Source organism: Pan troglodytes, chromosome 4 (assembly GCF_028858775.2).
Source record: "Pan troglodytes isolate AG18354 chromosome 4, NHGRI_mPanTro3-v2.0_pri, whole genome shotgun sequence".
Classification (NCBI taxonomy): domain Eukaryota; kingdom Metazoa; phylum Chordata; class Mammalia; order Primates; family Hominidae; genus Pan; species Pan troglodytes.
The window spans coordinates 137,895,997-137,919,654 of record NC_072402.2 but is presented as its reverse complement, the minus strand read 5'-3'; the positions used below and the strand labels follow the sequence as shown (position 1 = coordinate 137,919,654).

At 41.9% G+C, this 23,658-nt stretch overlaps 1 protein-coding gene across 2 annotated transcripts in view; it reads right to left on the bottom strand.

The window, feature by feature from the left end:
- CYSTM1 (cysteine rich transmembrane module containing 1) overlaps nt 1–23,658 on the bottom strand; it is a 68,530-nt gene that overhangs the window by 41,432 nt on the left and 3,440 nt on the right. For both annotated transcript variants that reach the window (XM_530843.8, XM_016953935.3), the window contains exon 2: nt 7,559–7,765. In XM_530843.8, coding sequence (XP_530843.3) covers nt 7,559–7,745 — 187 coding nt within the window. In that variant the 5' untranslated portion in view covers nt 7,746–7,765. The remainder of the gene's footprint in view (nt 1–7,558; nt 7,766–23,658) is intronic.

Here is a 23,658-nt window from a genome sequence, read left to right as displayed (position 1 = left end):
GGTCAGGAGTTTGAGACTAGCCTGGCCAATACAGTGAAATCCCATTTCTACTAAAAATGCAAAAATTAGCTGGGCTTGGTGGCGTATGCCTGTAATCCCAGCTACTCGGGAGGCTGAGACAGGAGAATCACTTGAACCTGGGAGGCGGAGGTTGCAGTGACCCGAGATTGCGCCACTGCACTCCAGCCTGGGTGACAGAGCAAGACTCCGTCAAAAAAAAAAAAAAAAAAAAAAGAGTATTAGAGGATTCCCCCACTTTCTGGTAGGAGGGTTTTCTTCTCCCTGCAATGTTTGTTCCCTCAGAATCCCTTTTTTCTGTTTGGATCATCATCTTTTATCTTGGAGGCTTTCTTTACTCAGATGTCTGGTGAACCTCCGTTGCTGGTTAATATCTAAGGCTAAGGTTCTATCACTTGCAGCCTTAAGAGTCTTGACCAAAACAAACAGTGAAAGCCTAAACACTAAGAGCAAGGTTGATTGAATTCAGAGATAAAAAAGCTAAAATGGACTGTACATAAGGTAGACACTATTGAATCTGGAGCAAGAAGAAGGGCTCTGAAAGAAGTCTGTATAGGGTGCAGTTGAAGCAAATAGGAGTGGTAAATTCTACTGGAGGTATAGTATAGGTAAGCAAAAGCTTCAAGGAAGAAGAGATATTTTCTTTTGATCGCCAGAGATGTGTAGGGTAGGTTGTGGCAGAGTGGGAATGAGAGGTGGGAAGTAAAGGAAGCAGCATGAACAAAGTTAGGGTATATGGACCAGTATGGCAGGTTAGAGGCCTTACCTACATATAGACTACCTAGATGATAATATTCTGGATTTTAAGCTGATGTAATTATTGGATGAGACATCTAGTGGTGGTGGAAGGGGGTGGATATATTTTGCATATGAGGGGGATGTAAATTGTTGAGAGCAAAGGGCAGAATGTGGTGGACTGTTTGCACAGATGGTCACCAATTCCTCTCACCCTGTATTCACATGCCATTCCTCCAGGATGGAGTCTATTTTATACAAATGTTTATAACAGCCATTATTCATTATTCCTAATAGCCATAAAGTAGAAACAACCTAAATGCCCATCAACCAATGAAAGGATAACTAAAACGTGGTATATCCACAATGGAATATTATTTGGCAATAGGAAGGAATAAAGTATTGATACATGCTACAACATAGATGAACCCTGGAAATATCAAGCTAAGTGAAAGAAGCATGTAACAAAAGACCAAATATTGTATGGTTCTATTTATACAAAATGTCCAGAACAGACAAATCTATAGAGACAGAGTAGATTAATGGTGGGGAAGAGGCCGGGCGCGATGGCTCACGCCTGTAATCCCAGCACTCTGAGAGGCTGAGGTGGGCGGATCATGAGGTCAGGAGATCAAGACCATCCTGGCTAACACGGTGAAACCCTGTCTCCACTAAAAATAAAAAAATTAGCTGAGCATGGTGGCAGGCATCTGTAGTCCCAGCTACTTGGGAAGCTGAGGCAGGAGAATGGTGTGAACCCGGGAGGCAGAGCTTGCAGTGAGCCGAGATTGTGCCACTGCACTCCAGCCTGGGCAACAGAGTGAGACTCTGCCTCAAAAAAAAAAAAAAAAAAAAAAAGTGGGGAAGAGTGGAAGGAAATGGGGAGAGATTGCTAAAGGGTTTCTTTTTGGGGTGATGAAAGTGTTCTGTATATAGACCAATGGAACAGAACAGAGGCCTCAGAAATAACACCACACATCTATAACCACTTGATCTTTGACAAACCTGACAAAAACAAGCAATGGGGAAAGGATTCCCTATTTAATAAATGGTGTTGGGAAAACTAGCTAGCCATGTGCAGAAAACTGAAACTGGACCCCTTCCTTATACCTTATACAAAAATTAACTCAATATGGATTAAAGACTTAAACGTAAGACCTAAAACCATAAAAACCCTAGAAGAAAACCTAGGCAATACCATTCAGGACATAGGCATAGGCAAAGACTTCATGGCTAAAACACCAAAAGCAATGGCAACAAAAGCCAACACTGACAAATGGGATCTAATTAAACTAAAGAGCTTCTGCACAGCAAAAGAAACTATCATCATCCCATATGTAGGCAACCTACAATATGGGAGAAAATTTTTGCAATCTATCCATCTGACAAAGGGCCAATATCCACAATCTACAAGGAACTTAAACAAATTTATGAGAAAAAAACAACCCCATCAAAAAGTGGGCAAAGAATATGAACAGACACTTCTCAAAAGAAGACATTTATGCGTCCAAAAACATATGAAAAAAAGTTCATCATCACTGGTCATTAGAGAAATGCAAATCAAAACCACAATGAGATACCATCTCACACCAGTTAGAATGGTGATCATTAAAAAGTCAGGAAACGGCTGGGCACCGTGGCTCACGCATGTAATCCCGGCACTTTGGGAGGCCAAGGTGGGCAGAACACTAGGTCAGGAATTCAACACCAGCCTGATCAATATGGTGAAACCTCATCTCTACTAAAAATACAAAAATTACAGCCATGGTGGCGCATGCCTGTAATCCCAGCTACTCAGGGGGCTGAGGCAGGAGAATCGCTTGAACCCCGGGAGGTGGAGGTTGCAGGAAGTCAAGATCGCGCCACTGCACTCCAGCCTGGGCGACAGTGTGAGACTCCATCTCAAAAAACACAAAACAAAAACAATAAAAAGTCAGGAAACAATAGATGCTGGAGAGGTTGTGGAGAAATAGGAACACTTTTACACTGCTGGTGGGAGCGTAAATTAGTTTAACCATTGTGGAAGACAGTGTGGTGATTCCTCAAGGATCTAGAACCAGAAATACCATTTGACCCAGCAATCCCATTACTGGGTATATACCCAAAGGATTATAAGTCATTCTACTATAAAGACACATGCACAGGTATGTTTATTGCAGCATTATTCACAATAGCAAAAACTTGGAACCAACCCAAATGCCCATCAATGATAGACTGGATAAAGAAAATGTGGCACATATACACCATGGAATACTATGCAGCCATAAAAAAGGATGAGTTCATGTCCTTTGCAGGGACATGGATGAAGCTGGAAACCATCATTCTCAACAAACTAACACAGGAACAGAAAACCAAACACCACATGTTCTTACTCATAAGTGGGAGCTGAACAAAGAGAACACATGGACACAGGGAGGGGAACACCACACACTGGGGCCTGTCGGGGAGTTGGGGGGCTAGGGGAGGGATAGCATTAGGAGAAATACCCAATGTAGATGACGGGTGCAGCAAACCACCATGGCACATGCATACCTATGTAACAAACTTGCACATTCTGCACATGTATCCTAGAACTTAAAGTATAATAATAATAATAAAAGAAAATGTTCTGGAATTATGATAGTGGTGATGGTTGAAAAACTCTGTTGATATACTGAAAACCATTGGATTGTACAACTTTAAATGGGTAAATTGTATGGTACATGAATTGTATGTCGAATATACCAAAAAAAGAGGGGGAGGAGGAAGGTGATATCTGTTCCCCCTCCTGTTGAAAGTGACTGGCCTTGAGACTTGTTTTGAATACTGGCATAAGGGGTAAGTGATGCTGTGCCAGTTCTGGGCCTAGCCCAAAATCCTGGCAGCTTCCACTTTCACTCTATTGGAAGCTAGTTGTCATGTAAAGCAGCTTAAGCTAGACCACCTAATGATGACAGACTATGTGCTGAGAGAGGCCTCGTGGAGGCAAACCAAGACCCTACTCCTGTCAGTGAGGTCATCTTGGATAGCCTACACCCAGACAGGCTGACAGCTGAATTAAGTAACAAGAGTGACCCCACGAAAGATCACACGAAGCAAGAAGAGCCTCCCAGCCAACTCAGAGAATCATGAGAAATAATAAATCATTGTTGTTTTAAGCCAGTGAGTTGGGGGTGATATGTTATACAACAGATAACTGAAACAACCTTTCTGAGTCTCAGATTCCACTCCTATAACATGGGACTGATACTATGGGGTTGTTGTGAAGATTACATAAAGCTAACACCAAGCATGGTGCTCAACAAATACTAGTTGTTATTCTTAAAAACCACCCAGGAGATCCTTGACATAATCTGCAGGTATGCTCTTCTGGGAGACCTTATTCCTACAAGCACTTGCTGCTTCCAATCACATGGCTTCCAAAAGCTTCTTAAAAAAAGCTTTTTTGGCTTTTTGGCTTCTTAAAAAAACAAAAGGTGGGTTTTTTTGCTACAATCTCTAACACATGAATTCTAAAACATAAACAGATGACCAAGGAAGGTTCTGCTTAGGTTAGCCATCTACCCGACCCTGCTCATCCATTCATCACACCTTTATTAAGCCCTAACTAATTACCAGACGCCAATTAAGGATAAAGGAGATCCTCCCTCCTTTGAAAAAGAAACCATTTCTACCTATGTATCCATTAACATAATATGCCACACACTTGAACTTGAGTGGAGAGAGTATCTACAGTAGTAGATAAATCTAAAATCATTCAGCTGGAAAGAAAAAGCTTAAATTTCCACATAGAGCTCAGATACACAGCATGAGAACACATAATTCTGACTGGGAATCCCACAAGCAATACCAAAGCAAGGAATAAAATGGGTCCCTAAAGGGTTCATCACTCAGTGAGGCTACATTCTTCCAAGAGTCCCATTCACAGAACATGGACCCCAGGTGACAAAATTTGACCATTTGGCACTACCTGCTATGTTTGGGTGCAGAAAGGATCTGGGCAGTTAATAATTCACAAGCTAATGACAGAGAAATAAATTCCTGGGTATATCCGTAGGAAAGGATATTAAACAGCTTTCAACTGCATTTGTGAAATCAATTGTGATTGGTAACACTGAACTAAGGAGACTTTTAACCCCAAAAAGAATTAAGAAATTATTTTTCATCAAAAAGGCTGACATCAATACTTAAATTACATGAAAGGTAAGAAAGATGACCAAATCTGTATTTTCTGCATGGACAGTGGACAAAGTCCACTGAACCTAGGAAGCACTTATTCTAAACGAACTCAATAAAGTTCTAAACTCATCAAATGCTAGTTAGAGAGTCAGTATAAACAATATTGGCCTAGAAATGGACAGGAAGACCATGAGGGCTATAGGTGAAAGACCTAACACCAGGCAGGCATTGGGCTGAGTCTACTGGATAACTCAAATGCTGGGCTATCTTTCTCTGCTGACATAAAACGTACAGCAAAGTACACAAGTCATAACTATCTATCTTGAAGAATGTTTATATCAAGATTAAGATACAGAATATTCCTAACACCCCAGAAAGTTCCTTTGTTCCTAACCCAATGAATAACCAGTCCCACCCTAGTTTCCCAACTCCACAGCCAGGAGTAACCATTATTTTGATCTCTGGCATCATACATACTTTTTGTCTGTTTTTGAATTTCACATAAATGGAATCATACCATATGTAGTCTTTTCTGCTTTCTTTTATTCATCACAGGGTTACCTTATTTTGAAGCGAAAACCCAGAAGCTGAGGTTTATTTTCAGAAAATGTTTCTCTGATGTCACAGGCCTGAATACCAACTACTCCGATTATACTGGTTATACTTCCTGCCCTCTTCCAAGCATGCATTATAAAAACTGTTACAACAGAACACAATCTTGGATTGCAAAAGCTTCCTTCCAGATAAATTAAATTCTTTAAAGGTATTCAAATATTCTATTCAATCTTAACAGAGTATAAGCTTTGCCACTATAAAAGTATAATCTTTTCCATGAATGCAAAATTCTTATTCTAGAGAATCATCAAGTCCTAGAATAAAATTAGCCATCAATTCTGTTATTACTTTTGATTAGTAAAGAACTAAATGACAGGAAAATCTCTAAGAGGAAGCATAAGTCACTAAATTCAGATGAATGTGAGTCAGCTCAGAAAAGGCAGGAGAGGAACAACAGTACAGCAATAAATTATAGGTACAGATTTTGAGGCCAAGCTATCAGGATTCTAATCTAGAAAGTGCCCCTTCTAGCTAGGTGACCTTGGGCAAGTCATTACTCTAACTTTGTACCTCTATTACATCACTATAAAATGGGAATAACTTCATAGGATTGTTGCAAGGATTAAATGTTAATGTATATAAAGCACTTAGGAGACCATGTGACACACAATAAGCACTTTTTTTTTTTTTTTTTTTTTGAGATGGAGTCTCACTCTGTCGCCAGGCTAGAGTGCATGGTGTGACCTTGGCTCACAGCAACCTCTGCCTCCCAGGTTCAAGCCATTCTCCTGCCTCAGCCTCCTGAGTAGCTGGGACTATAGACGCGTACCACCATGCCTGGCTAGTTTTTGTATTTTTAGTAGAGACGGGGTTTCACCATGTTGGCCAGGCTGGTCTTGAACTCCTGACCTCAGGTGATCTGCCCGCCTTGGCCTCCCAAAGTGCTGGGATTACAGGCATGAGCCACTGTGCCTGGCCATAATAAGCACTTTTTAAGAATTAGCTATCTTGGCCAGGCACAGTGGCTCACGCCTGTAATCCCAGCACTTTGGGAGGCCAAGGGGGGCGGATCACGAGGTCAGGAGATTGAGACCATCCTGGCTAACACAGTCTCTGCTAAAAATACAAAAAATTAGCCGGGCGTGGTGGCAGGCGCCTGTAGTCCTAGTTACTCAGGAGGCTGAGGCAGGAGAACGGCGTGAACCCAGGAGGCGGAGCTTGCAGTGAGCCGAGATCGCGCCACTGCACTCCAGCCTGGGCAACAGAGTGAGACTCTGTCTCAAAAAAAAAAAAAAAAAAAAAAAAAGCTGAAAGGGCTAATTAAGAGAGCAGCTATTCTGCCAACCAAAGGGCTACAAAATAGTGACCAAGACATCTAGCACAGTGCTCCTCAAGATGTTTTATTTTTAATCTTTCAGACTGATACTTTCTGTAAAATGCAAGATTACACACTTGGATGTCACAGCAAAACCAAATTGCTCTAAAAGTTTCTAAATGTTTACTCTCACTTTCTGTACATATAATATAGTCCATAACTGTTCACTGTTCATTGACTGGCATTTGTCTACAGACTGAACTTTGAGTAACACTGTTCTATAGCACACAAGAAGGACTCAAGAGCCTCCTGAAAACTCAACTGGCAGGTTAAATAGAATTATGAAAACATTTAGTAAGAAAAAAAAGAAAACCCCAGTAGCAGGGGCAAGAGGATGACTTGAGGGTCAACAAGCTGACAGATAAAATAAACTCAAGAGGCTAATTACTAAACCTGAAATACAAAGCTGGCTACAGAGCAAAGACTCAACTGCTAATTCCTTCCCCACCCCCAAGTGCTCTAGAGGGTAGCCCTCAGAAAACACGTTGGCCAGGAAGTCATCAGCCCCAGAGGGGACAAGAGGTGTGAATGTAGCAGGCAGAGCTGACTTGGGCCTCTTCTCAGGAGTGAGAATCCACCCTAAGCCATCATCAAGCTTTGGGGACATCAAGCACAAGTTGCAAAGGCTGGAAAGAATTTCTTCTCTGCCAAAGACAACATGCAAACATTTCCTTTGGTGACACGGGACTGCACACCCACATATTCAGAGACACACACCTGTGGTTTTAGGAGGCTCCTGAGGTCCACCCTGCCAGCCGTACTGTGGGTATCCTTGGTAGGGGTACCCTTGAGGAGGTGGGTAGGGTCCCCCCATAGGTCCTGGACCCATTGGTTGTGGTGGATAAGGTGGGTATGGGGCCGTTGGACCAGGGCCTGGATATGGTGGAGGGTTCTCTTGGTTCATCGGGGAGCTGTAAAGTGCACCTAAGAGACAAAAAGAATGAAAATTATTTGCATTTAACTGTGGAAATCATCAGGAATAAAATCCTAACCCATAAGATCATTTACAAAATACCTTCAAGGTGTATCAAGCCTTGTGCAAATCTCTAGCTCTGCCCATTTTGTTTCCTTCTCACCATCACTATAATTGGCAATTATCTTATATATTTATTTGCCTTTTGTCTATTTCCTCCACTAGACTGTAGGCTGTGACAGTAGACATCAAGTAAGTTTTGGATCACCACCATGTCCCTAGAGCACTGCAGAGTGCCTGGTACAAGGCAGTCCCCTAAATAAATGTGTTAAATGAATAGCAAGATATTTTGTTTTTTAATTCCTCTGAAATGTCCATAAATGTGATTGGATAGCTTTAAGAAAGTGTTCTAACAGCACTATGAGTCTTATCAGTGGACGCTGATCCACTACTAGAAACCCTCCAATCAACAGGGCTGGGCCACAGTGGGGACTTCTAACGAGCAGCACTGGCAGCAATGACCAACCAAAGTTTGTAACCATCACCATTGCTCTGGGGATTGGGGTGATCTGGTTGTTCTCCCCAGACCCGCTGCTCTGAGCAGTTGGACAGCGCTGTTTATAGAGAATGCCAAGCGTCTCCTCTGCCCATCCAGGCCCCTGAGACTCTGGAGGGCTCACCAGGAACATTTATTTGTGTTTACAGGACCCTGTCCTCCATGGTTTGCTTCTGTGAGGGAAGCCATGCTTCCCAGCCCCCAAGCCTGTTAATCATTCTCTTGATTGGGCTTGAAGTTTTCAGGGCCAGCGTCTTGTTTCTATTATCTCTTTAAGTTCCACAGTGCCTGGCACGGTGACTTTCAGATTAAAAACAAACAAATGGCCAGGTGTGGTGGCTCATGCCTGTAATCCCAGCACTTTGGGAGGTCGAGGCGGGCGGATCACGTTGAGATTGAGACCATCCTGGCTAACATGGTGAAACCCCATCTCTACTAAAAATACAAAAAATTAGCCGGGCATGGTGGCATGTGCTTGTAGTCCCGCTACTCAGGAGGCTGAGGCAGGAGAATCGCTTGAACTTGGGAGGCAGAGGTTGCAATGAGCTGAGATCGTGCCACTGCACTCCAGCCTGGGCAACAAAGTGAGACTCCATCTCAAAAACAAACAAACAAACAAACAAACAAACGAACAATTACTGGGGAATGCAAAGTATAAACTCTAAGGATGACTCACTTAACATATCATCTGTCATACTGCTGCCTTGTACTGTTACCCATATCTTACATCAATAGTTAACTTTTTACCTATTTGAGTGTCTTCTATCCTATAGTAGGGAAGAGTCTCAGATTCAAAATGTAATAATTTCACTATTAATTCTTTTCCATAACAGGCAATCAACAAATTCCTAAGTGACTTTATTATATAAAGGACAGAATAGTTATAAATAGTCTAGGTTCCCTAGAAAATCTGGATTACAGTAGCAGTGGACTTTGATGGTTGCCCACACAACATCCATATTCTCACTTCCTAACAGGAGTCAGGTTTCCAGGTAGATCTCTGCTCATTCTTCCTGTAGTTCATGTGCTTCAGGGAAAGCTCATCCCATCCAGCTCCAGGGTGAACCCAGTCTATCTAAGCCAATCGGGGTCACTCTCTCCACTTTTTTATCATGATTGATTCAAGGAATTCAGGACTTTACCCAGATGCAAATGGCACTCCCTGGCCACTGGGACTGGTTCTGAAGTGGTTCAATCAGTAAAAAGCTCAGACTCTCTTAACACACTCCCACCGAACCTTCCCTTCCCCTATACAAAGGTATACACAAAGTCTAGGAAAGATATGGCCTACAAAATTGCTGACAGTCAATCTGCAGCCCTGAGAAGGAGCCAGTTTTAAGATTAAGTGGGCCATTCAGAAAGGCAGAGCAGAAAAAAGGAAAGAAATGGGATTCCAGATGACTTTATAACAGCTCATAAATCAAAGACTAAAGCCTGGCCTAACCTAAACTACCTCTATCGAATTTCCAGTCCTGGAAACCAATGGTAAGGTAAGGTAATGAACCCTTCTGGGTGACATTCACAAACATACATTTATTAAGTGCTTTCTTGACACTGGGCTAAGTAGTGGGGTATAGAGATCAATATGCCTCAAACCCTACCCTTGTGCAACTGGCTGAAACAAACATAAGGAAAATGATTTTTAGAAAATGTGGTAAACAGACTGCTGGGTAGGAGTAGGCACTTAAACCTAGTAGAAGGAGGTGCTGATCGAGAGAGTGTCATTTGAAGGAGTTGATTATAAATTGAAACTCTATGTTATGGGATCAAATGGCTTGAGGGTCTCTATTTCAACCACATCTGTATTGCCTCCCATTTTTGACACCATCTTATTTTTCCAGGGCCTGAAAGGGACTCAGGAAAAAAGTAGAGTTCTTTCCCTTTTCTGCGCTCTGGTCTGCAACTGGCAACACACCCTGACCTAGGAACCCTAATGCAAAGGCTCATGGTGATTAACACTACAATTATCATATGAATTTGGACAAAAGCAAATGCATTTTATTTCCTCTCTCCTACCAGGAAGGCTGTAGAAAGCCTAGTGAGCCCTGGTTAACACAGAAATCAGTCTCATTAATCCCCATATGGCCATTCCATTATTTATTTTTAAATCACAGAAGTACAATACAGTTATCATAACTATTTCTGTCCTGAAATTCAGTGTGTGTAACCTAACTTCATTAAAACTGTAGTTTAACTTGATCAGTTCAACAAGACCACGTAGATCATTCTCACTCTAGCAAAGTCTGGACCTGTATTTCTTTGAAGACATTGTTCATCTAAAAACAATGGGCAGTGAGGAGAAAAAAGAACAGAGTATTGAACTACAACTTCAGACCTCAATGTTTCATGACTTTTATTGATCCATTTGTTTGCATTTATTCCTCATTATCCTGTGCAGTTCTCTCCCTGAGAACCTCAAAGCTCTCTTCCAAGTGTATGCGTCCTCCCCACTTACCCCTCATCATGTTTCCCTCTCATTTTTGGTATGTATCTTTCTCCAACTGCCTGAGGAAAAAAGCATGTAAGGTCTAGAAGGGAAAAATCCCATGAGTTATTCACAGAGGCATTTATACAAAGCATAAACTACAAAGGTGCTCCAGCTACCATGACCTCCTTCCACACATACACTCTTTCCCTTTGTTCCCAATATAGACAGTTATCTTGGAGGAATAAAAATCTGGATCTATTTTCAGTTTCCTCTAAACAAGAAAAAAATCCCAGTGAGAGAACAGCAAAAGTCACAGAAAGAGCATCTGTGCTAGATGAGAGATCCTAGAGCTGGCATTTGAAAAACAGGACTTCATCCAGTGGGAATCCATTGTTCCCAAGCTGGTAAAGAAGCAAAGCAAAGCAAAAAAGATTACCTAACACTGACACAGTATAGTACAAACCACTTTACATAACCAAAACTCAAAAGAGCTTTAAATTTAAGGTATGATACTGAACTTTGTAACATGACTGCTTTCCCTTATAAATTTGGTCAGGTAAAATATAAACCCTACTCTAGTGAAGTGTTTCACTACAGATCAAATGCAAACAGTGTAAATTGTAGCATTAAAGACAAATCAGAACTCTAAAAGGGACAGCTAAAATAGTGCTGCAGTCAAGATCCATTAATAGACTGCACTGAACACTGCTATCCCACGATCTCATTCAAGACATACTCAGAGTCACGGGATTAGCAGTCATTCAACCACACAATGAGAAGGGCAGAAACTATTCTTTGGGAAAGTGGTCAGTGGAGATAAGACCTCATCAAAGTAGAGATGGAGGAAAAAAAGCAATATATTTCAATGTTGTTTTTTTTAAATTACAAGACACCTGCTAGATGGACTGGCACTGACTCTGCAGACAGTAAAGTGGAAAATTTTCCTCTGGAAAACTGAACAGTCCCAGTGGAAAAAAAATGACAGATACTAATAACTGGGGAGACACCAAAGAAATGACTCACCCAATCACTCCACAGTAAAGCCTGTGCACACTGAACTTCTAATGGACTATTTACTGCCTCATACATAAATGAATGGACAGATTATCAGACATTGGAGGAAGGCCTCCAACATAAAAAACAGATCAAAACAAAACAGAGGAAGGAAAAAAACAACCTAAATGTCCAAGGAAAGAAAATATCCAAGAAAAAAAACAAGGGTTTTTTTTGCAGTTGTTTTAAATTTATGCTTTTGAGGTATGATGTAATACTGTGTAAGAAAAATTTAAAAGTTATGTATTCAGCATGTCTCAACTTTCTTTAAAATAAATACTGAAAAACAGATCAATAGAGCAGAATAAAGAGTCCTAAACCACATCCATACAGTACAGTCTCCTAATTTAACAGACAGGCACCACTGTAATTCACAAAAGAAAAGGTAGTCTTTCCAATAAATAGCGCTGGATTAATTGGATATCCTTGTGTTGGGAGAAATGACCCTTGATCTCCATGCTCATACATAAAAAAAATCCACAATATATCCCAGAAAAAAAATCACAACATATCACAGACCTATGCAAAAGCTAAACCAATCAAGCTTTTAGAAGAAAGTATACCAAATATTCATGACTTTTGCAGTATTTACATTATGACCCAGAAGCTCTTAGATATATATATATAGAAGTGAAACAAGTGTGTAAGTCCACCAAAAGACTTATACAAGAATGTTCAAAGCAGTTTTATTTATAATAGTCCCAAACTGAAAGCTATCCAAATGTTCATCAACAGCAGAACAGATAAATTATATTTTCACAGTAGAAAATGACCCCAAAACAATAAATAAAATAACTATTATTACGTGAAACAACATGGATGAATCCCAGCCACAACGTGTGAGCAAAAGAAGGCAGACTCAACAGACTTCAATAATACTCTACTTAGTCTGTTTTGTGTTGCTATAAAGGACTAACCGAGGCTGGGTAATTTATAAATAAAAGAGGTTTATTTTGGCTCATGGTTCTGCTGACTGTACAAGAAGCATAGTGCTGGCATCTGTGTCTGGTGAAGCTCTCAGGTAGCTTACAATCATGGTGGAAGACAAAGGGTGAAGCAGGCACATCACATGATGAGAGAGGGGGCAAGAGAGTGGGGGGAGATCCCAGACTCTTTTAAACAACCAGATCTCACTTGACTAATAGAGTGAGAACTCACTCATTACCATAAAGAGGACACCAAGCCATTCATGAAGGATACACCCCTATGACCCAAACACCTCCCACCAACCCACCTCCAAAATTGGGGATCACATCCCAAGATGAGATCTGGAGAGGACAAATATCCAAACTATATCATTCTGTGATTCCATTTATATGAGGTACAAGAACAGCCAAAACAAATCTGTGGATACTGAAAAGAAAGATACCAAAACAAATTTATGAATACTGAGGGGAAGATAGAAGGGAACCTTCAGGAATGATGGAAACATTCTGTATCTTGAGCTGAGTCATGTTTACATGAATACATATAAATGTATTGAGTTGTACATTAAGATTTTCAAACTTTATTGTAAGTTGTACAGTAACAGCAGATATTTTGCTAGAAAAAATATATTTATTGTGGTTTTCCTTGGGTGCTGGAATTGTGGGCAATTTTTATTATACTCATCTGTATTTCTTTTTTTTTTTTTTTTTTTTTGAGACGGAGTCTCGCTCTTCCACCCAGGTGGGACTGCAGTGGCGTGATCTCGGCTCACTGCAAGCTCCGCCTTCTGGGTTCACGCCATTCTCCTGCTTCAGCCTCCCGAGTAGCTGGGACTACAGGCGCCCGCCACTGCGCCCAGCTAATGTTTTGTATTTTTAGTAGAGATGGGGTTTCACCGTGGTCTCGATCTCCTGACCTCGTGATCCGCCCGCCTCGGCCTCCCAAAGTGCTGGGATTACAGGCGTGAGCCACCGCGCCCAGCCACTCATCTGTATTTCTGAAAATTTCAAGAGAACCTATACAGTCAGAAAAAGATTAAGTTTTCCTAGTGCTTTCAGATATATATCCATGCTGCCTGCCATTTTTAATAGCTAGAATGCCACTTTAGCTGGGCTCAGGGCTCATGCTTATAATGTCAGTGACTTGGGAGGCTGAGACAGGGGAATCACTTGAGGCCAGGAGTTCAAGACCAGCCTGGTTAGGGTAACATAGTGAAACCTTGTGTCTACCCTCCCCCCTTCCCCCCGCAAAAAAATTAGCAAGCTGTGGTGGTATACATAGTCCTAGCTGCTTGTGAGGCTGAGGTGGGAGGATCACTTCAGCCCAGGAGTTTGAGCTGCAGTGAGCTATGATCATGACACTACACTCTAGTCTGGGCAACAGAACAAGAAAGACCCTGTCTCTAAAAAAAAAAAAAAAAAGTTAACATTAACAAATATTTTTAAAAATGCCACTTTAAACCTCCTATTCACTTCTGATATACCAATTTGCCTTCTCATTACTTATTTTCCTCTTGTTAATGATCTACTCAAAATCTGCTCTTCACTGCTTTTTAAGGTGATTTTTGTAGTTGCAATTTTTTTTTTCACAAGACACTTTGGTTCTCTAAGGTCTTCAAATGTTTTCTTTCTGCTTCAAACCAAAAAGTCACTTGGTTGGGTACCAGACTTGGGGTAAAAAACCAAATTCTTTTGGTTACATACAGACTTCTCTATCTTGGAACCCTTCTTATTATCAAAGCCTAAAGTCACGCTTATCCTTATGTCCTTCAATTTATCTTTCTTGGTAACTTATAAAATTAAAGTTTAAAAACATGAGAGCAGGGCCAGGCACCATGATTCACACCTGTAATCCCGGCACTTTGGGAGACCAAGGCAGGTGGATTGCTTGAGCCTAGGAGTTTGAGACCAGCGTGGGCAACATAGTGAGACCTTGTCTCTATAAAAAATAGGAAAATTGAGCTGGGTGTGGTGGCATACATCTGTAGTCCCAGCTACCTGGGGGAGACTGAGGTGGGAGAATCACTTGAGCCTGGGAGATTGAGGCTGAGGTGAGCCGTGATCACACCACGGCACTCAAGCCTGGGAGACCGTGCAAGACCTTATCTCAAAAACAAAACAAAACAAACAAACAAAAACTATGAGAGCAGATCTTACCCTAGAGACCTCAGTGTCTTTTTTTTTTTTTTTTTTAACTCCCCATTAGCTGTTTTTTTAACAAAACCTTTGTAAATAGACCACTTTACATTCTAAGTCCCTCAATATGTCTTGACTCTCACATCTATAATTTTGGGTGCGGTTTGTTCAGGTAAAAAAAAAAAAAAAAAAGTTTTAGAATTACTGAGGTGTTTGTTTATTCGTTTGTTTTTTGAGATAGACTTTCACTTTGTCACCCAGGCTGGAGGGCAGTGGTGTGATCTCGGTTCACTACAACCTCTGCCTTCCGGGTTCAAGCGATTCTCCTGCCTCAGCCTCCAGGGCAGCTGGGATTACAGGCGTGCACCACCATGCCTGGCTAATTTTTGTATTTTTAGTAGAGATGGGGTTTCACCATGTTGGCCAGGCTGGTCTTGAGCTCCTGACCTCAGGCAATCTGCCCACCTCAGCCTCCCAAAGTGCTGGGATTACAGTGTAACCCACCACACCTGGCCTAGAATTACTGAGTTTTATACTGCCATATCATCTCTGGTTTAGAGTTTTCATCAAATTTTGGCATTGACATATTAGTTTATTCCATTCACACAGTCATTTGTTCATCCATAAATACTTATAGGAGCATCAAGTATAACCCAGTACTACTGGGTTCCAGGTGCTGCTGAGATAATGGTAAGCAAGAGAGAGTTCCTATTCAGGGTATGAGAGAGACAGACAATAACACCAGCAATCACAAAACCAAGCGAAGATAGAGGAAGCAGAGCGTACTGTAAGCTCAAAGTAGAGACAACTAATTACTCAGGGAAGTCAGAGAAAGATTCTAATAGAAGTGATGATCACATGACTAAGCATAAACAGAAATTCGTATTACTCCAAATTTCATACTCTGCAGAGGCAAGAATCTGTGAGATGTTTCAGAGAAAAAGCAAAGCACATTTGAGGAACTGACTAGGTTCTAATGGCTGAAGCACACTTCACGGGATGAGGCCAAAGGGTCAGCTCATAAACAGCCTTGCTAAGAGCAGACTTCTAGGTTTGCTGCATCTTCCTTTTCTATCATTATTCTTTATTTCTTTTAAAAGGATTCGTGTAACTTTATGTTTGTTTGTTGAATACTATTGACAAACTTAATAATTCACTTATTTCATATGTATTAAGTACCTACTACATATCAGGCCTAGAGCTGGAGATAAGAGGTAAAGAACTATATAGCTGGCTTGCTCCTCCCCTTCAGTATTGCTATTAATATAAATAAAATTATCACTTCCATTTGTCTGCTATTGCATCAGATGGAATATGCTGGAAGTTTTCCAAATTTTAAGGATATGGTGAAGGTAGTTTGACAGAATAGACAAAACTTACTTTGGGAGGTCCAGAAGGCAGTTACCTCAAAGTGTTACACAAGTTACTAAAACTGAAGTACAAGTAGAAGCCCAAATGACTCCCCAATCGGAAGAGTCATACCACACATACTTGTGAATGTACAGTGAGCAGAGGTAAGAAATGATGGTCTCAAATCTTAAACCCAAGGCCAAAGTCACAACAATAGGCATTCCAGAACTGTAGGCCTTCTCCTAGGAAGAACTTGCTCCTGATATGGACACTTTAACACAGGAGCCCCAGGGGGATAGCAATAGCAGGGATTTACATTTTTAAAGATGGTAGCAGTGCTCCCAGTAACAGTGCAACACCAGGAGACCTCTGATAGTCAGCATAACGTGGACAAGATATTTCTTTTTACGACTTGCTCAGCATTTTAAACACATTGCTGGGTATTGCCATTTCCTAAATTGCTCTTCTTTTAGGGGCAGACTGGAGGAAGACAACCTGCAGTATTACTCCATTATTGTCCAAATACTGATTCTGGTCTCAACCTCCCAAATATCATTAGCCATCCCCTACCTCATTCAATATCTCTTGTTTGCCACAGAGTTTTACCAGGCCCTGAGCTATTCTCATATAGTCAATGAATGAATAAGTATTAGAACGTATCTTTTGTATCAACATTTTGGCTGTGGCTTCACAATAGCCCCTCTATGGAGTACAAAATGATACACAGCTCAGATATGGGACCTTTCGCTGAACAAGGGCATCAAAGTGCACATGGAAGGCAAAAACTAACAATGGATCATCTACCTCTGAAGGCCCTGGCCCAGAGTGATGAAGAGGTTCAGAGACTGTCTTATTTTCCTTTCTCACAAAAAATATCTGATATAAAAACCACACACTGCTTTTATAACTGAGTTCATATGAAGCTAAAAATCTACAAACTATTTAGTAACATAGTTTGCTAATGCCATTCAGATAATTGCTTTAAGCCGCTATCCCCAATATTAAGATAACACAAAGATGTAAGTATTCTCAACTTGTCCTGATAGATTAGGAACAGCAAATTCTGAAAAGTCATACCATACCTACATTAATTATCCATAGTTCAGAATTATTTGAAAATGTGACTATAGTCAATCTTGTCTCCCTCCAATACTAAACTTGGTAGGTACATTTTAGCATTCTTCCAGACTTAGAGACTTTCTGAGGGAATTCAGAGAAGTTCCCTTCAACAGAGGATAACATATCATCTGCTAAAACCTTTCTCCATAAAGCTTTCTGTAAAGAACCTCTGGTTGGATCCAGGGCTTGGTGTTCTGTAAGATATAACATTTATAAACATTCCTGGGAAAAAAGACATTACTACCTGAAAACATCAACAACTAAAATGACCTATCCTTAGCCACCAGGTATTGGTGTCCCATTCCTCCCTAATGTTTAGAGCAGACAGCCTTTCTTTTTATAGCGGGTCTATCCTTTTTTCTTATAAACTCTTCAATAAAGACATATTTTTAAGTAAAACCCCAAATAAATACATAAAAACACCCTATCCTTTGAATGAGCAATTCTACCTTTAGGAATTTATCTTACAGATATATACTAGTGCCAGCCGGTATGCCAAAAAAAAAAAAAAAAAAAACAACCCAACTTTATACACATGCATATATATTAAGTATAATGTTCATCAATATGAGAATGGTTAAATAAACCATGGTATTTCCAATCCATGGAACTGCTGCTATATGACCCTTCAGAAGAATAAGTTAGAACTACCTGTGCTGATATGAAAAAGCACCAACATGGTGGGAAAAAAGCAAATTGCAACACAGTGCATTCTATTACCCCATTTGGGTTTAAAAATAAACTTCTATTTCTAAACCTGAATAGATCACACAGTTACACTAATGAATACAATTATTGATTAAATTGTACATTTATATTATACATACTTTTTTATACATATGTTATATTTAACAATGAAAGTTAAAACCCTTGCTAATCATCTTTAGGTAAAGTAGCCACATGGCTTTTACAAGAAAATAATCAATTTTTTAACTCATTGAGCAGGAAAGCCATGCTCCTAGATGCTTCCAACAATCCATCTAACCACATGGGAAGACAATTTGGTCCAGTTGCTACCTGGGAAAACCTAGCTTCAGGGCAGGATCCACAGCTGCAAATAGTCCTGTGGGTTCCAGGCTAACCTCACCCAAGGGCTCCTTCTCCAGACTTCATTCATCATGTATGGTCCTCTGCAAAAGCTAGAGGACTGCCTGGATGCAGTACTCCCCTCTGCATTCAGCTTATGGAAGGGTCCCCACAGGTAAGCCTCAGCCCCTTGTCTAATGGATCCTGGCATTGTCAGCAAACCCTGATTATAATACCTTCCCCATACTGCTGGGACCCCCATATGGGGGAGGAGCACATCCAGCCTCACCCAACCACTCAGTTCAGGGACTCTGGTCAGTACCCCACCAACACTGCTATCTGAAAGCCAGTAGAGAAATGAAGGTTGGCTTCTCCTCAGAAAAATAGGGTAGGGATCTCTGAATTACATCTAGTCACTGGGACATATAGGACAGCATTATAATTGGAACTTCAAATAGTCAACCCTCAAAGTGAGAATGGAGAGAAAATGGGGCCCAGCAAGAGAGAGGCTCAAAAGAGAGGGCAGTATTGAACAGAAGGGAAAGGAAAAGGGAAGAAAGCTGTGAACACAGAAAGTGAGTTGGGGAATTGAAAGGAGCGGTTAGGGCATGAAGAGAGAGAAAAGGGAAGAACTCTGCCCCCTGCCAAGTTGAGAGGACACACTAGAAAGGGACAGGTCCATCCCTCCCAACAAGCCTGATAAGGCCACTTCCCAGGCCAGGTCCCCTGCCAGCCCAGCCCCTGAAAGACAGGCTCTGCCTACCTCCTCCCAGAGCATTAGATTAGGCTTTGTGGGAAAGTTGAAATCTTGATGGTTTAGAAAGAGGCCCCTACAGCTTAACGTGCTGGCAATTTAACTAAGCGCTCCTGGTTCCTGATGAATACCAAGCCAGCCTGGCTTTGCTCCATCATGAAAGCACGCTCTCCTGACCCTCTGAGGGAGCAGCAGCTCAGTCAGCACTGCGGGGTGGCTCTTAATGGACAACAGTGAATTTCACATCAAACCAGGAAGTACCACTCATGCCTATCATGTGCTGCACCCTAAGAGACCATACAACCCAGGGCAGCTCACCCTCCCCCTTTCTTCCGTTTTCATAGGATTCTTAAAGGAATAGGCTTTACGGACAATGAAGATTGGGGGAAAAAAATTCTAGATGATAACTTCAGTTTCTATCATTAGCAACATCCACAAACAGTTCTCTATATGTGAAACGAACTCAAAGTAGTTTGGGTTATTGATGAGTTAAAAAAAAAAAAAAGCATCCCTCCTGCCCCCCAAGAAAGATCTGAGTTTCCCAGGAGAATCTGAGTTTTCTAAGAGCACGCTGGCACAGAAAGAACAATGTAACACAGCATCAATGAAGCCACACCCCTGGCAGAGGGCCTAGAATTTAATATAGTATACAGCCTCACCACCACTCAGGCCTCTTTTTGGCAAACTTCAGATCAAAACAGAAGTGGTTTCACATTGCATTTACCTCTTGTTACCTCCTAGATTCTTCATTCTGTGGCCTTCCTAGTATCATAGAACCACACAAGTTTTAGGAAAAGATAGGATTGAAGGGGCCCTCTCTGAAGGCCTGCCTACTCCAAACCATCCTACCACCCATCTACTGCTGCCTGAAAAACTCACTATTAGTGAGTCATATCTTTGGGTAAAGGCTGTATTGCCCCAGGTGGGATATGTGGAACTTGGGGAACATGGACAAACAATTTCAATAATTTATACCTTCTATTTGTGACAGGTGATGTAGTAGTTATCAGTTTAAGGCAATGATATCGTTTCCCTTTTAAACAAATTTTAGGGTTTTAAAAAATGGGTCAACTTTAAGAAGAATGTTAAACAACAGTACAGATGACATAAAGATAAGACAAAAATCATGCAGGGGAACACAAATGAAGTGTGAAAAACACTAGGGTTTCCACTTTCAAGACCCTCCCTTTAAATACAACTACCCGGCCGAAGGTGGTGTCACACGCCTGTGATCCCAGCACTTTGGGAAGCTGAGGCAGGAGGATCCCTTGAGGCTAGGACTTTAAGAACGGCCTAGTCAACATAGTAAGACCTAGTCAACATAGCAAAAAATACAGACGGGGGTCCTGCTATCTTGCAGTGGCAGTGGCCCCCGTGGCTCTTGCAGGTGCAGCGGCTCATGCAGCAGGATTGCCTTAGCTCAGGAGTTTGAGACCAGCCTGGGCAACATAGTGAGACCCCCATCTCTATGAAATATAAATAAAAAATTAACCAGGCACAGTGACATGTGCCTGTAGTCCTAGCTACTCAGGAGACTGAGGTGGGAAGATCTTTTGAGCCCAGGAGTTTGAGCCTGCACTGAGCTATGATCATGCCATGCACTCCAGTCTGGCAGATTGTCCCTAAAGCAAAATAATAATCAGTAAATAAATACAATTATCCCTCATTAGTTTCTCACACAGCCACCACCAGACATTAAAGGCCACCAAAAATTAGTTCAACAAAGTTAGCAGAGCCAGAAGGGTGCAGAAACTGCGATCAAAGATTGGATTGGCTTTAGAGAGGGTGGTGTTGGGGAGGAAAGGCTGTTAGTGGGGAAGAGGCAGAAGGGCAAAGTCTGGAGTGTCCAGGAAGCTAGTGGCAGCAGGAAAGCACTAAGTATTCGACTTAACAATAAGGGCTCACAGAATAGCCACATTCTTACAAATGTCCCCCTCTTCACACACTTTCTCCCCAACTGACTCTGCCTAAGATTCTGAAACTGAAAGCTGACCAGTAAAGTACTGTGTGCAGCATTAAACGTTTAACGTGGCAGAAGTCTAGCACCATTTCCCAGGTCTTCCTCTCCCCAAATGTCTTTGTAGTTCAACTGTTTCCCATCCCTACTTTTCTCTGAATAAGAAGCATGCCTACAGAGTTTTCAGTTACAATGTTTTCTGAGCCAGTGCTCTTGAGACTGGCTAATGATTCTTTAGTACAAATAATCAGGAAACTAGTGATAGGCACCTCTGAATAAGGCATTTACTCTTCAGTGAGTAAATTCAGGTAGATCAAACCCTCCTCCCACCATGACCATCAATATTATCCCTTAAACCATTTAATGAAAAGAGTTTAGAAAAATATAAATCATCTGTTGTTTTGGCAAAGTCATACCACAAGCTTGCTGCCCACAGAGACTGGATTCAAACTATTTGTCTCCTTTGCTTTAGATGTGAGGACCTACCCAGTTTCCAAGATCTGACTTGGAGGCCTAAATCAATAATAATATTCCACATACATCTCCTAAAAGCTATAAAGGAATCATTCCAAGCTCACTTCCTTTTGAAGACTCCTTTGTGTAGCGCCCAAAATGGTGTGAACATTTTTGGTTGTAAAGTGGGAGGGTCAGTTTATGTTCAGTTCCCTTGCTTTATACTACTGCTGTTTAATTGCTGACTCCCATTTTATAGCCAAGCCAATTAGTAGCCTTGGCCAAGCGTGAGGAGCTTGGAAGCCTGAAACATGGCACTCAGCTAAGCCTACAGAAAACAGAAAGCCTTTTCTGTCAGAATTTCCCTCATGAGAGAGAGCTTGACCTGGCCAACAAATGTCAGAAGTCTAAAAGATGGATGTTGTAGTTCAGTACGTAGTGTCCCTGGGCACATCAGCAAGCACTTGAATCCTACTAGATTGAGTGACAGGACTGGTGGCCTGACACAGGTGAGGGAAATTTTAAAAGATGACTATTTCACTCCTCATCCAATTTAGTGAACAATCTTACTCCCTTTTGTCTTTGACCAGCTTAATAACTTACTCCTTTGAGGGCTGTGACACTTTCTGATAATACTCTTGCTGTTAAAAAAGATGCTGGGTCATAGGCTGCCAGTTCCACAGCCTTCTGTTACTGGTTTACTCCAGGCACTCCAAAAAAAGCCAAGACCAGGTTAACAGAGAATGAAAGAAAAAAGAGAGTGAGGCTGGGCGCGGTGACTCACGTCTGTAATCCCAGCACTTTGGGAGGCTGAGGCGGGTGGATCACCTGAGGTCAGGAGTTCGAGACCAGCCTGGCCAACGTGGTGAAACCCCGTCTCTACTAAAAAATACAAAAAATTAGCCAGGCGTGGTAGTGCATGCCTGTAGTCCCAGCTACTCGGGAGGCTGAGGCAGGAGAATCGTTTGAACCTGGGAGGCAGAGGTTGCAGTGAGCTGAGATCGTGCCATTGCACTCCGGCCTGGGAGACAGAGCAAGACTCTGTCTCAAAAGAAAAAAGAAAAGAAAAAAAAGAGAGTGAACAATCTGAGCTTTACTATTTATATATGAAATATAAACAGGAATTTAGTTAGCCTCAGGCTTCCAGATTTTTATTTTTATTTTTCAGACAGAGTCTCCCTCTGTCTCCCAGGCTGGAGTGCAGTGGCACGATCTTGGCTCATTGCAACCTCCGCCTCCTGGGTTCAAGCAATTCTTGTGCCTCAGCCTCCCGACTTAGCTGGGATTACAGGCGTATGCCACCATGCTCAGCTAGTTTTTGTAATTTTAGTAGAGACAGGGTTTCGCCATGTTGGCCAGGCTGGTCTCGAACTCCTGGCCTCAAGCAATCCACCCACCTCGGCCTCCCAAAGTGCTGAGATTACAGGTGTGGGCCACCGTGCCCAGCCATTTTTTTTTTTAAGCGACAAGATGTCATTCTGTCCTCCAGGCTGGAGTGCGGTGGCGTGATCATGGTTCATTGCAGCCTCAAACTCCTAGGCTCCAGCGATCCTCCCACCTCAGCCTCCTGAGTAGCTAGGATTACAGGCACATACCACATGCCCAGCTAATTTTTAAAATTTTTTTGTAGCAATGGGGTCTCCCTGTGTTGCTCAGGCTGGTCTTGAACTCCTGGGCTCAAGCGATCCTCTTGCCTCAGCCTCCCAAAGTGCTAGGATTACCGCACCGGGCCTCAGATCTTGATTACAGGCTGATTAGTAACCAAGCCCATAAAACGCCAGGAAAAAACAAAGCCAAACAAAACAAAAAACCAGCAAAAAGTCCAGGCATGGTAGCTCATGCCTGTAATCCCAGCACTTTGGGAGGCTGAGGCAGGCAGATTGCTTGAGCCTAGGAATTTGAGGGGAGCCTGGGCAACATGTCAAAACTCCATGTCTACAAAAAACACAAAAAATTAGCTAGGTGTGGTGGTGCAGGCCTGTAGTCCCAGCTACTCAGGAGACTGAGTCGGGAGGATGGCTTGAGCCCAGGAGGTGGAGGTTGCAGTGAGCTGAGATTACACCACTGCACTCCAGCCCAGGCAACAGAGCCAGACCCCGTCTCAAAAAAATTAAAAAAACCAAATCAGCAAAAACGTCTTAGATAG